General features: G+C 59.6%; 2 protein-coding genes across 2 annotated transcripts; both read right to left on the bottom strand.

Annotated features, from left to right (window-relative positions):
* Positions 1-358: 358 nt before the first annotated feature.
* TMEM223 (transmembrane protein 223) lies at positions 359-1,954 on the bottom strand. Its single transcript, XM_024198833.3, has 2 exons — positions 1,523-1,954; positions 359-870 (listed from the first exon to the last, which is right to left on the bottom strand). Exons 1-2 carry the CDS (start codon positions 1,899-1,901, stop codon positions 578-580), a joined length of 672 nt encoding a protein of 223 aa, XP_024054601.1. The 5' UTR covers positions 1,902-1,954; the 3' UTR covers positions 359-577.
* A 1,330-nt stretch (positions 1,955-3,284) lies between these two features.
* Positions 3,285-12,602, bottom strand: NXF1 (nuclear RNA export factor 1). The gene is made up of 21 exons (XM_024198775.3): positions 12,437-12,602; positions 11,555-11,768; positions 11,011-11,176; positions 10,589-10,672; positions 10,099-10,203; positions 9,686-9,766; positions 9,284-9,353; positions 9,090-9,178; positions 8,851-8,958; positions 8,654-8,763; positions 6,955-6,991; positions 6,795-6,863; positions 6,514-6,569; positions 6,202-6,309; positions 5,700-5,758; positions 5,233-5,348; positions 4,893-4,935; positions 4,699-4,771; positions 4,370-4,552; positions 4,221-4,281; positions 3,285-3,744 (listed from the first exon to the last, which is right to left on the bottom strand). The coding sequence occupies exons 1-21, from the start codon at positions 12,465-12,467 to the stop codon at positions 3,706-3,708; spliced, it is 1,902 nt and encodes a 633-aa protein (XP_024054543.1). The 5' UTR covers positions 12,468-12,602; the 3' UTR covers positions 3,285-3,705.
* Positions 12,603-14,013: the final 1,411 nt, after the last annotated feature.

Genomic DNA, 14,013 nt, shown 5'->3' on the forward strand with positions numbered 1-14,013 from the left:
GGACCCCTCAGCACCACATTGCCCCCATAAACTGATTTCTCCAAACTTGGTGCCATGTGGTCTGTGCAGGGTGCGCGCCCGTCTTGCTGGAGCCCATTCACATGTGGGGGGCGTCACAGGCTCAGATTCCCCTGCACAAATGCTGCCCTAGCTCAGACCCCTCCAACATGAAATCCCCCACTCTGAGCCCCAGGCCCACCATGGTGCGTGCCTCCCCTTCCCCATTGATCCCATCCACCTTAGTATCCCCTAGTCCATTGCTCCTTGATCAACTGCCCTGCATATGAACAACACCTCCCAACCCTGCCAGCCCCAGATACACATGGCTGGCAGAGAGTTCACAGCAGCTGCTCCACAGTTTCATATTTATTTCAAAAGCACACAATTGGAGCCCCATCCCCCCAGGACGTAGTGCCCCCTTCAATGGGGCTGGGCCCTGCTGTCCTCGGGGAAAGTCAGGAGGTTGGTGTGGTGTGAATCTGTCCATTGCCCCCAATCTGGGGACTCTTCTCTAACTGTCCAGCGACCACCCTCCAGGATCCTTGAGCAGTGGGAAGCACCCTCATTCCCCCCCCCATCACAGCTTCCTGTAAGCCCCCACGGTGAGGTCAAAAAGCTGTGGGTTGTAAACCTGGCCCTGCTTGTCCAGAAGGAAGTAAAAGGGCCGACCCTTAACCTTGAGGGGAATCATGGCAGGCACCTCAGAACGATGAGCCATGCAGGAGACCTGGCGCAGGGGCACAGTGAAAGACGAGCTCAGCCCGAAGGGATAGTACGTGCTGAGGGTCACATCCCGTCCCCCCTGGCGCAGCACGACCTGCCACACTGAGCGGCGTGAATACACGAAGCCAGCAGCCACGATCAGTGAACCTGGGGTGGGGAGAAAGAGAAAATGAAATCCCCAGATGCCATCCACCACACCCAGACTGGGCTAGCAGGGGGCTGTGGGTTGGGAGGCACTGGCAAAACAGGGGGGGAGGGGGGAAGGAGCCCAAGGCTGGGATACCCGGGGGGCTGCAGATTAGAACTGAGGGACATCAGCAAGGCTGGGGGCGCAACCTCCCCATCTCCCAGCAGCAGGATTTGGTTCTGAGTTTCAGAAGCCTGATTCCGCTCAGTTGCTCCAGGTGGCGGTGGCCCAGGCCCAGCTGTGGGGCAGAACCAGGCTCTGGTCCCAGATCCCTCTTCCCCAGGGCAATGAACTGGACTCAGATCCAGGCAGCTCCCAGACACAACTCCCTGTCACCGGCCACCCTCCCTAGGGTGGGCTCTCTCCTCTGTGGAGAGAGGGTTCCGAGGGAGGGGGGAATCCCATTACCAGTGTCTTCGCTTCATGCTTCCCTAACTCTTATCCCTCCCCCACTTCCCCAGGATGCAAGGACTGGAATCACCAGTTCCCCCTGCCTGAGTGCTGTCACAGAGGGAGGGACTCCCCTGGCCCCCACACCCCTCTCTCCCAGGGGCCTGCTCCAGCTCGGGGGGAGGGGTCCCTCTCTCCCCGGGGCCCGCTCCCGGCTCTCACCTACGGTCAGACAGGACACGGTGAATCCGTAGCGCCACTTGTTGGAGGTCGGGTTGACCGAGGCCCCGCCGGGCAGGGTGGGCGCGGGCCGGACGCTGGCCGCGGGCTGCCCTGCGGGCCGCAGCTCGCTGAAGGCGAAGTGCGCCAGGTACGCCCAGAACGCGAACTGCCCCGTGCAGAACAACCCGAGCAGGCGGAAGAAGCGGGCCCGCTCGTGCCGGAACAGCAGCAGGTCCCGGGGCACGTGCGTGTCCAGGGGGGACGCCCCGCGCGCCGGGCCCGCCAAACCCCGCGCATCGCTGAGCCGGGCCCAGGGGCCCCACACCCTCCACGTGCAGCAGCGCAGTCCCCACAGCCCCAGCTGCCCGGCCCCCGCCATCTCTCCGCTGGAGCGCGGGGGCGTCTGGGACTTGTAGTGATCTCAGCTTCTCCCACGTAGGAACCCAGTGCTTCTGTATAGGGGCAGGAGGCTCCTTCCTCTGAGCCCTGGCCCCTCCCCCTTACCCACAGCGCCTCCTGACACTGGGGGATCGCTGTGCTGGGGGAAAGCCACCCCGCCACGATGGAATGTGGAGAGGGCTTGGGGGGGCGGGAGGGGGAGAGAGAGAGACGGGGAGGAATGTTGAGAGGGCCTAGGGAAGCAACTGGGAAGGGGAGGCTGGGGAGATGATCTGGAAGGGACGGTACTGGGATTGGGGGGGCAATATGGAGAAGGGGGACTGGGATTCAGGAGGAATGTGGAGCGGTCCTGGAAAGGGGGGGGGGCGCAGTGGAGAGGGGAGGACAGGGATTGGAGTGGAATGTTGAGGGTGGGGAGAGAGGGGACTGGGCTGGGGAGAAGACCTGGAAGGGTGGTACTTGGATTGGGGAGCAACATGGAGAGGCCCTGGAGGGGGGACTGGGGAATGTGAGGGGCCCCTCCCCCTTACCCACAGCACCTCCTGACACTGAGGGATCGCTGTGCTGGGGGAAAGCCATCCGCCACAATGGAATGTGGAAAGGGCTTAGAAGGGGGGGAGGAGAGAAATTGGGGAGCAACATGGAGAGGCCCTGGAGGGGGGACTGGGGAAGGTGAGGGGATGCATCCAACAGAGCCTTCAGCTGAGATTCTAACAAACACCACTTTATTGAACACGCAGGTCCCAGCACATACAGCCACAGCGAAACAGAGGGCAATAGTGCCCAGCTCTGGCCTGCAACATTCTGCTTCAGCCCGAAGACTTGGGGGGGGGTGATTCCACAACACAGATGTACAAGCAGGAAGGGTGAAGCTAGGGTCTTCCCCCATGGGTGCAGGGAAACCCCTGGTGCCTGCTACTCCAGTGCTGCCTAGGCATATAGGAATCTTGCAGCCCCACCCTCTGCCCCTAGCTCTAGGGTGGGGAATAAGGGAGAGTGTAGCCAATGACAGCCCCATTGCTCCTTAGCTGAGAACACTAACCGTTCCAGATCCCACACAACCCCACAATCCCATCAGCACCCTAAGGGAAGCTTGTCATCTTCCTGGAGCTGCGCTCTATCTACCCCCACAGCAGCTGCAATAGAGATCAGGCAGGTGGCAAAGGCCTGCCAAAACCTGGCAGGTGCTCTGCCCATCTCAATCTCAGCATGGCTGAGGCATGTTCTCAGGGAGACGGCTCCAGGGCCTTTAGGGCTGCCTTTCCCCAGAGAGGAATGCAAGTCTATTGGGGGGGGAGGGTACACGCTGGGGGATATGAACACCACAGGGTTGAAGTTTGAGGGCAACTTAATCTTCCTCATCTGCTAGGAAAGGGTAGGGGCTGTGAGCGGTACACCTAGCCCAGCTCACTGAAGCCACTCAGGACTGCTTGTTTTAAAACATACCAAAAAAAGTCATTTTCCCCCTCCAGGCCAAAAGCCTGAGGGGAAGGATTCTGGCTCTGTCCTCGAAGCTTCTGGGTGCCCCAGCAACAACTGCTTCTCAGTCTTGCTTCCACTGCTGCTAGAAATGGCTGGGGCTGGAGGCAGGGCAGCATGGCCAGGACCCTCTGTATCACCCCCAGCTCCATTGGTCTGCTGCAGGGGCTCCCCCTTCAGAGTTCAGGCCCCCTGGTTGCTCCCAGCGACAAGCCCCCACCTTTGTTATTTTAAACTTTCATTTATTTACAAAAACTGTCATGGAAAATAAAACATCAGTGGTGGGGGAACTGCAGGGTAACTGCTCACTTGAGAAATGCCACATCTGGGATCTTCCCCTCCGTCTGAAAGAGACCAGGAACCAGTCACAGGGACTCTGGGCATTGCAAAGCCCCCATCGCCCAGGAAAAGGCTGCATAGAACCCCTGCATCCTGGCTCCAAGCCCCCCACCAATCTATTAGACACCACTCCCCTCCCAGAGGCAGGGATAGTGTCGACATAGGAGTCCTGACTCCTAGCGCAGTGCCTTCTCCACAAGACTGTCCTTTCCTGTGCCTATGAGGTGCCTTGAAGCAGAGAATGATGGAACCAGGCCCCCTGAGGAAGGCAGCCCCAGGAAAGAAGAAGATCCTTGTGGGGATAGAGAGGGGTCAAGGCATCCAAGGTGGCTCCTGGCCCCATCCCACCCTCAATCTCTGGGCACTGAGGCCGCTGGTGGGGAATGAACATGCCCCTGGCTCCTCCCCTCCATCTCTCTGGTGCAGGATTGTGAGAGACCCCAGGCCCCTTGGATAGAGTCAGGCCCAGGCACTGGCTCACCTTGAGCTGGGTGAAAACCTGGGCTGCCTGGCTGTAGTCCCAGTCGTTGTCCTGGAGGCACCTAGAGCAGAGGGACACTGTCAGTGAGCAAGTGATAGGCCATGGGGCAGCACCAACCCTCCCCACAACCTTCCCCAGGGCCTACTTACTTTTGGGACCACTCGACGTTCATGCCAGACTGCATGGCGAAGGCCTGTAGCATTTCCTGCTGCTCGGCCGACAGCGTGGGCACAGGGCTGGATGAGGGCGTGGGTGCTGGCATCACGAAGGCCTTGCGGATCTCCTCTGTGTTCGCTTTGCGCACAAACAGCTGGTCGTTCACGATGCACAACCTGGGTGTGTGTTGAGAGTAAGGCACGGGGGGGGGGGGGGGAGGTGCCCCCCCCTTCCCCCCCCCCGCGCCAAGGGGAACCCCTTCCCCCCCCCCCCCCCCCCCCCCCCCCCCCCCCCCCCCGCAGTCTCCCCTTCCCCCACTTACCCTGTGATGCCAGCTGGCACAGCAATGAACATGCGGGTAAAGCCTCTCACCATATCCCGGGACTTGCCATCCACTGCACACACAGAGAACAGAGCCCAGTGAGGGGGGTATGGGGAAAGGGGTCCGCCAGAGGGTGAGGGGTCTTAGCAGGGAGGCGCTTGGAAATGGAGGGTAGGGGGCTTCTGGACACTCACCTTCCTTGAAGACCCCATGGACAGCAAAGCACAGCAGGGTGTTCTGCAATATGAAGGGGGGGGGGGGTGTCACTGAACTGCCACCCCCTCACCATGCCCATGGCCCAACGGCTTCTGCCTCCCATTGCCCGACCACTCCCCCTCTGTCCCCCACACTGCCCCCAGGAGCACTCTCTCCCCCCTCACCTCACAGCACAGCCCGCCCTGCCCCCGAGGTGGGGGCATTTTTTCCCCACCTCACAGTACAGCCCGCCGTGCCCCCAAGGTGAGGGCATTTTCCCCCACCCCTCAACCCCCGTCACAGCACAGCCCACCCGGCCCCTGGGATGGGGGCACTCACCGTCTGTGCACAAACATCCACCACAAAGGAGTTAACGTCATGCTGAGTCTTGGGCAGCTCGTTGAGGAAGGCCACCACGTTCAGCCTCGTATGCTTGAGCAATTTGAAGCGCAGGGCTGGAGGGAGGAGCGGGAGGTGAGACCCCACCCAGCCTGACAACCCAGTCACAGCACCACAATCTCAAGTCTGCCCTGCACAGAAACCCAGACCTGAGTCTGCAGAGAGTCTGAGCTGGTCACTTGGGCGGGGGGGGAGAGAGGAGAAGGAGAAAACTACCCTGACTGTAACCAAAGCAAAAACACTGCCTGAGCCTGAACAGCCGGAGCTGATCCTTCCAACAGGGGCAAGAGCTGCCTCGAGTGTAACTGACACAGTGATGCTGCCTGAGTCTGCAGAGAGCCTGAGCTGATCACTCCAAGGAGGGACTGCTGTTTTGAGTGTGATCGATGCAGCCCCGTGGCACTTACTAGGGTCCTTGAGTTTCTTCACATTCCTGCTGCCCTTGAAGTATTCACTCAGGATGCTCCTGTTGAGAAGAGATGCCCGGTGAGTAGCTGGACGACAGTACCCTGGAGCTTCTGCCCCATCAGCCCCACAGGAAAATGCAATGGAAACCTTCCTCCCTTACCTGGCTCTTAGATTCTCCCTGATCTTCGCAAATGGGAACAGAGGCAGCCTCACCCTACTGGGCAGGGGAGAGGTGAGCCCCATTTAACAGAGAGGGGAAGGGAGTTGCCTGAGGGGCACTGAGTTGGGGGTCGAGCCAGAAATAGAACCCAGCCCCCCTGCTCTAGCCAGAAGACACCACTCACCTCCAAGAGCTGGTGATAGTACCCAAGAATCCTGACTCCCAGCCCCCCACCCCCATAGACCTCACAGCCCTCCTGTGCCAGGGATAGAACTCAGGCGTTCGAGTTCTCAGCCCTACGGTCCCTTGGGAGGGCAGTGACTAATCCCTGATGGACGTACCTGGAGGGGTTCTGGGAAAGGAAAGGGATGCTGAGGGAACAGCAGGCCCCATCGTGGTAGGCATCCAGCAGCCCCTGCCTGTCGCCAGAATCATATACAGAGTAATACCTGCCAGGGAGAGAGCGTGTTAGCAAACAGCAGCTGTGCTGCTAGGACAGTGGCTTCACTATCCCTGCCCCAGAGCTCTCCCCACACCTCAATGCACTGTGCCCCCTGCCTGTGACTCTGGAACAACATGACCCATATGCCCCCTCCCCATCCATCCCCATCTAGCTCCCTAAATGACTCATCCTCCCACGTCAAGGTACTTACTGCTGCAGGAAGCGCAGCACCAGCACCTTCAGGTCATCCGAGCCGAAGTAGCTGCCCTGTGGGTCAGAGAATGTGCCAGTTAGTGCCCTGGCTCGGAGCCCTTCCCCCCAAACTCCTGCCCCAGGGCTTGCCCTGCTGGCAGAGCAGTTAGTGCCCTGGCTCACAGTCCATCCCCTCTCCACACCCCAAGAATGCCTTCCCCAGTCCGGCACCAGGGCCCATCCTGCTGGCAGAGTGATTAATATCCTAAATCAAAGTCCCCCACGCCCTGACCCCTTTACCTTGCAGGGGGGGAGGGTGGTGGGCGCTTCCACGTCAAAGACAATAGGAGGGGGGAGCTCATGGCCGTCCTGCAGAGAGGCAAAGGTAGAGCAGTGAGCAGAGAGTGCCCCAGCAGTGGGTCCTGAACAGTACAGCCCCAGGTTAGCGCAAAACACTCACCAGGCGCAGAAGCTTCGGGAACCGCAGTCGGATGGAGCTGTCAAAAATGGGACATGAATCAGTGGGGCCAGCCAGGGCCCAGTCTGACTCCCATGGGGCCTCCTTCCCTCCCTGACCCCACCACTCTGGGCCCACCCCACATGCCCTTGGCACTGACTCTGCAGGCCACAGAACGGGGCTGCCCCTGTGCCCACCACACTCCCCCTTCCCCAATGCAGCACCCCATCTCACTCCAGCAGGGCAGGGACCCAGCGCTGAGGGGCTGGGTGGCAGGGACAGAGCAGATATCCCTCCTGCTCTAGTGAAGAATCTTGGGGCAAGAGACCAGGGCTTTACTACATCTGCCCCCTCCAGATCTTGGAGCCTTGGCCAATTTACAGGCCCAGGAACGCTATGGGGCTAGTGCCGCATGGCTGAAGGGCTCCACACTTACCTGGCTCTTACTCACCTATGCGGCTATTCTCCAGAGAGGAGAGAGTGGGGGTGGGGAGGGGAAGACAAGGGCAGGATGGCAAGGGGAGAGGACATGGATTCCCACTGATCATGGAGCCGCCGTCATTGCAACCAACTTACAGCTGGGGGAAGCTTCCTGCATCAAGGCCCAGATCTAATTAACGTCCACGCCATGGCACGCGGGGCAGGGATGACAGAGGAGAGGGATGCAATGGCACAGAGGAAAGGAGGACAGAACAGGAGGAAAGAGGGATCTGGGAGCCCAGGAGCAGAGCCTCTTCCTCCCCTGCATGGCTCCTCACACCTACCCCAGACGCATTGGTGCTGCAGAGGTTCGAGGGAGACTCACTCTGGGAGAACACAGCATTCTGGTCAATGGAAAGCCCGGGCCTCCTGCTCCTGCTCCTGCTCAGAGCCAGTCCTAGCCATGCCTGCTGCCATGGCAGGACCTGGGGCCGCTGATGGGCTTGTGTGCAGCTGCTCACCGAGAGCACGAGAGAACAACGTAGCATGTGCCAGGCCCTTACACCAGGAAGGACCCCTCTGCGCTGACCGCCGTGCGGTCTGGTTTGGCCACTGCACGGCTGTGCCTGTCTTAGGTTGTTCCTTCCGTGAGGAATCTTACCCGTCTCTGGCTAGCCAGCCATCGTTGAGGGCCAAACAGGGGGCGCAGGGACTGGCAATAACAGCAGCTCCGGGAGTGTTTGGTTCACAGCGATATGGGGGGGCAGCCCCCTAAACATCCATCAGGGGGCAGAGACAACAAGCCCCTCCTGTGTGCGACTGGGCAGACCAGGTGGCGACAGTGGCACTCCCATGGCCAGTGTGGGAACAGGGATACTAGAAGAGGCTATGCATCCTGGAGTCCCAGTGCCCAGGCTGAGGGAGGAGGAATGGGGAGAGAGGGGGAGAGGAAAGCAGTGTAGAGGCAGAGTCTAGCTGTTACTTTAGGGGAGTAGAGTGCATTGTGGGGAAAGGGGACAGGGCTCCGAACTGGCTGAAATAGAAACCACATTATCAGCCGTGTAGCACTCAGGTCCCATGCGCTCCGGGGGGGCCCAGAGCCCCAGCCCCAGAGAGGGATGCGGGGAGACAAACACCATCAGTGGGGCCACTGCAAGAGGGGCTGGGATCCAGCTCCCAGCAAGGAGCTGGCATCTTCGTTCCGCTGCATTGCCCCGCACTGGGCAGGAGAGGCCAAGTGATGGGGCCAGGCGATCCACGGGCCCCAGAGGCTGCCACTGACCTGACATAGCTGGACTGGTCCCGGAAATTGTTGCACAGAGGGTTTCCATCCAACCACAACTCCTCCAGCTTGAGCCCCTTCACCTTATCCAGCTCGCACTCAGACTTCAGCTGTGGCAGGGAAAAAGAGCAGAGGGGCAGACCATGAGTGCAAGGCCACGGAGGGGTGGCCGGATCGGGGATGGTGGCAACGCCTACCTCGTTGCGGGTCAGATTGAGGATCTTGAGATTGGTGGCTTTCTGGGCCAGCTCCGTCAGGTCATCCAGCTGGTACAGCTTGTTGCTGCTGAGATTCAGTGAGAGCAGCTGCAATTGCAGAGTGGACAGAGGGTCAGAGGAGAATCCAAGACAGAACTACCCATCCCCAGCGGGGTGGCATGGCGCTGAGCGCCCAGACCGAGGTTCCAGGACGCCCCCCCTCCATCCCCACCCCTCACCTCCGGGATGTTCTCTTCAATGATCTGCAGCACGGCCTGCATGCAGTTCCGCCGGTTCAGCACCACATCAATGTTCTGTGCCACCAGGTCTGGAAGAGACGCACAAGCTGAGCACCCCACACCATGGCCCCACCCGTTCCCTCAACACCCCTTCCTCGATACCAGCCCCCCACACCTGCCAGGAAAACACGCACCTGGGTCCGTGCGAAGGTTCTTCAAGTCCAGGGCCTGCTGGGACCCATCATATCTCTTACTCATGGTGAGCTGAAAGCACAGAGACCATGGGTCAGAGGGGACTGGTCTGCAAAACCCAGCAGTGGAGGGCCTGGGGCAGGCAGGCAGGCAGGCCCCTTACTTGGCTCCCCTGGGTGCCATGGGATGGAGTCCTGGGGAAGTTTTGCCCAGGCCCACTGCGGTGTGACAAGCTCCTCTCCCCTACACCCCACCCCAATATGCACCAGGAGCCCCCCAATCAGGAAATAGTGCCCCATTTCCTAGAGAGCTCCCAGAGCTGGGTGCGGGCTTGAAGCACCTCCCCATGGGCCTCCCCTGCAGAGCCCAGTGGGGGCACAATAGAGCTACCCTGCACCACTCACCTTCAGTTGCTCAATCTCCTCCGGCTTCAGCTCCTTCTGGACAGACTGGGGTGGAGATGAGTGGTTGACAATTAGCACCACCTGGAACAGAGGCAAGCTGGGTCACAGAGGGGCAAGAGCCAACACTGGGCAGGAAGCCCATGTCAGGGTACTGGGGGATGGATGCGGGGGGTGCCACAGAGGGGGCCCATGCAGTGCAGAGAGGTGTCTGTCAGGCTATGTGAGGACCGGACACAGGACATGTTCCCATGCTAATCCTGCCAGAAGAGCAGAGACCTGGCCAGGCCCAAGGGGGCCCCCAGAGAAAGGAAGGCACAAGGCCAGCTCTAGGCATTACATCCCTCCTTCACCCATGGGGGTCTTTCCAGCCAGGTGCTAAACACAGAATGGCCCGGGGGAGGGGGAAATCATACCTTGTAATTGTCTCGATCTGTGATCTTGCGGGACAGCTGCTTGAGCGCATTGGCTGTCGTCATATCCTCAATATAGAAGTAGGCCCGGCTTTGGTCGTAGTGGAACTGAGGGGAGAAGACAAGCAAGTTAGGGAGCCCTGGTATCCCCGCCCTGTCAGGAAGAACCTGGCTGAGCTACGCCTGCCTACAGGCATTCCCATCCCCGCAGCTCCACTGGGGAAGCTGAGGCATAGGGAGGAGGACTGACTCACCCAAGCCTGCATAGCAAGTCTGTACCAGAACCAGGAAGAGCACCCAGAAGTCTGGCCTGACTACTAGTGCCCCCCTGCTGCAACCACTAGACTCCACTTCCCTCCCAGAATTAGGAATTGAAACCAGGAGTCCTGACTCCCAGACTCCCCTCCCTTTCCAAGAAACAGGGATAGAACCCAGGAGTCCTGACTCTGTCTCCCTGCTCACAGTTTGCATGACATCTCAGTGCAGCTCTCACCTCCACTGGAGTAAAAGGGACACTGGACAAGTTCTGGAGGGAGCTCAGAAGCCATGACTTGTCATACTTCTTTCCATAGGGAATCTAGGAAAAAAAGGCACTTGTAAGTAGCATGTCAGTAAGCTGGCAGCAAACTATGGGTCTGGGAGCTAGGGAGGTCTCAGGGAGCAGCCCTGCTCCTAGGAACCAGGAGCATCAACCAATGAACAACAAGGTCCTTCCCCCATGCCCAGGGAGCTGCCTGCCGGTCAGACACTTGGCAGCCAGGCTGGACATTATGCCCCCTTCAGAAACTGAGTCAGAGGGGCAGGACGGCAAGGTGACCTGCAAGGGATGTGCCCTGGGTTACCAGGATGCGCCAGGGCTGTGGGGTAGGGGCTTGGCCAAATTCCCTGTTCCCTCCCTCACCCTCCGGCACTCACTGTGACCTTGTACCACCTCCTCCGGCTGCTGTTGCGGCTGGCACTGCTACTCCGGTCCTGGGGGGTGAGGTCTCGTTTCACTGTGACATGGATGTTGGTGGCACCTCCCCGGCCCCGGTTATGCCAGTCATCGCCTCGCCTGTTCAGCCGTGACCCATAGGGAGTGCTGGGAAGCGGAGGGACACGAGCGCTTAGCATTAAAGACAGGGGGGATATCTTGAAAGCTAAAGGGACCCAGAAATACCTGATTGAACCCTGTGGTCATCGCTGCATTAGAATAAAATCTCTGCAGCAGCCTCCAGACACGGAGGCCCTATTTATCCCCAGCACAGGAACAGTGCAGCTTTCCCCTGCTCCCCAATCAAGAGCTGGAGTGGAGCTGGTGCCCCCTGGAGGGGAAAGGCCCCAGATCCCATTCCCTGCCTCCCTGAGCCAACCAGTTCCCTCACCTTGGGGCCTGACTGAAACAGGCATCCCCTAGAAGGCATCCCCCCACCCTGAGCCATTCCATCACACACAATGTCCAACAGCACCTCTCACTCACTATCTGGTTCGAAGACTATCATGGGCGTCGCTCATGGGAACATCTCCGTCGCCCTCCTCCAGCTGACCAGAAGGGCTGGGACCTGCTACACCCCGGTTCCACGAGCGGTGGTTCCCCTCACTGTACATCTTGCCTCGGAACGGACCCCGACCTTTCCTCCTCCTCCCAGCGAAGCCCCCACCACCACCTGCACCGCCCACACGGTCATCATGTTCTGTGCAGAGGAGCAGAAGGAGCATCAGACACCATCCAGGGACTTCCCTCTTTGAATGCTTGACACATGGGAAACTGCCTACACTAAACCCCTAACCCTCCTGAGCCCCTGGGTCTGCATCAGTAGAGATGAGAAAATACATCAGGCCCTGTTGCTTCCACCCCTTTCCCAGTCCATTCCGCAGGGCTCACAGCGCACCCCCACACACACCACTGCACCCCCCCCCCCAGAGCCCCTCATCACCCTGCCCTCCCGCCACGCTGGGCTGGGAGATAGTGAACAGGGACTCCCCAGGAGATGGGGAAGCCCGAGCTAGATCACAACAGAGACAGCCCCCAGCCAGCATCCCCTCCGCAGGCCCACCCCCGAGACTGGCACAGGCCCCCCAGAACCCACCCCCAAAGCCCCGCACGCCAACCCTCTCCCCTCCAGACCCCAAAGGCCCCGCCCCCTCAGAGGCCCCTCCACAAGCCCCGCCCTCCAACCTTCTCCCCTCCAGACCCCAAAGGCGCCACACACCCCCAGCGACCTCCACAAGCACCGCCCTCAAACCCTCTCCCCACCCGACCCCAAGGCTCCGCCCCCCCAAAGGCCACCCCCAAGAGCTCCCAAAGGCCTCAGCCACAGCCCCTCCCGCCCGCCCGCCCGCGTCACCCAGCCCCCCTCACCGCTGTACCCCCCTTTCCCTTCCTCCGCCATCGAGGGGGGGCTCCGCGCGCCGCTGCTGGGCGGGGGAGGGGAAGGATAATCTCGCTAGTTGGCCGAGCGGGGGGAACTAGGCAACGATCCCACCGCTCGGCTCCGATCCGCTGACCGAGCGCATGCGTAAACAGCCTCCCGGAAGGTGCGCATGCGGTGGGCGGCCCGACCGAAGGCATTACGCATGCGTAACTCAGCAGCGTCGGACGCTTTTCGATGGGAGAAGTTACGCGTGCGCTGAATTCCGCCTCCCCCTATTTGTTCCCGAAGAGGTGGCGACACTACGCATGCTCAGAAAAACCGGCGCTCAACGCGGCTCAGAACGCTGCGCATGCCCACAAAAGCCCCCTCTCTTTCCTTTCTGTAGTATGTGCTGCGGCTGGAAGGAGGGACTCTCAGGGACAGAGCTTCCCCTGGGTTGAGAGTTCGAGTCTTACCTGCGGCAGCCGGGACCCCAAATTGGATCTGTGTTCAAGTCGCATCCTAGCAGAGAATGTGGCAGTGGGACCACTAGCTACCTAGATCATCTGCCTTTTCCCCATCCCCCCACCCCCAAGATCCTGGGTTCAAGTCCCACCAGTGGATCCTTGGCCACATTCTGTGGCTGCAGCTTCATCTTTGGACAGCTGCCCTCTCCTGCCCCCATTGGCCTCAGTCCCTGGGACCACCACTATGAAGGCCCCAAGCTTCAGCATCCATGGGGACTATTATAACTCCTTCCATTCCTTGCACAGTGTGACAGACACCCACAGGGGCCACAGCTCTGACAAAGGTCCTGCCTTCCTTGTGGGCATAGAGGCAACATGCAAGCCTGTGCTCTTCTATCCATTAGGACAACATCACACCCTGTGCACTGGGGATGACATATATCAGAAGGCTGGTATTCCAGCAGCCAAACCCACTTCAGGGGCAAAGGGGGTGTAGAAGGGTGGGGGGGGGGGGGGAGCAGAAGCAGCCTACCTTCTCCCAGTGCCATGTGCAAGACTAAGGTAAATGCACCCAGGATGAGTGAGCACAACCTCAGCCCTTTCCCACTTGCCATTTCATCCTGAGTTTTGCACTGTTTCTCCTAAAGTCCCTGGAGGCAGGAGATCACGTAGGAACCACATCTTTCATTTCTAGCCCCCATGTTTGGAGAGAAAAGGTGGAAACCCTTTTATGAACCAGACCAAAAAGAAATCAACCCCCCAGATCATTTTATAACATAGAAATCTAGTGATTTTTATGGGGGCCAACTCTTTTTTTTTTTTTTAACCCCTTGAGATTGGCACTATTTGCAACCTCTTTGGGGCACAGGTTGTCTCTGCTCTGTGCAGTGCCAGCAAAACAGGGCCCTGGACTAGGGTTCCCATGCACTACCACACACCAACTAATGAACTAGAGGTGGAAAGTAGGAGGTACTGAGCCTGGAGAGGAGCAACTGGTGAGATGGACACACTTTCCAGGGCCCTAAGACTGCAAGAGATCCCACAAACATCATCCACAACCAGAACAGGCATTCCCCAAAAACATGCCCCAGGCAGTATCTTTTGGGACCATATCATAT

The sequence above is a fragment of the Terrapene carolina genome, unplaced genomic scaffold, assembly GCF_002925995.2.
Source record: "Terrapene carolina triunguis isolate 2854851 unplaced genomic scaffold, T_m_triunguis-2.0 Scaffold89, whole genome shotgun sequence".
Lineage (NCBI taxonomy): Eukaryota > Metazoa > Chordata > Testudines > Emydidae > Terrapene > Terrapene triunguis.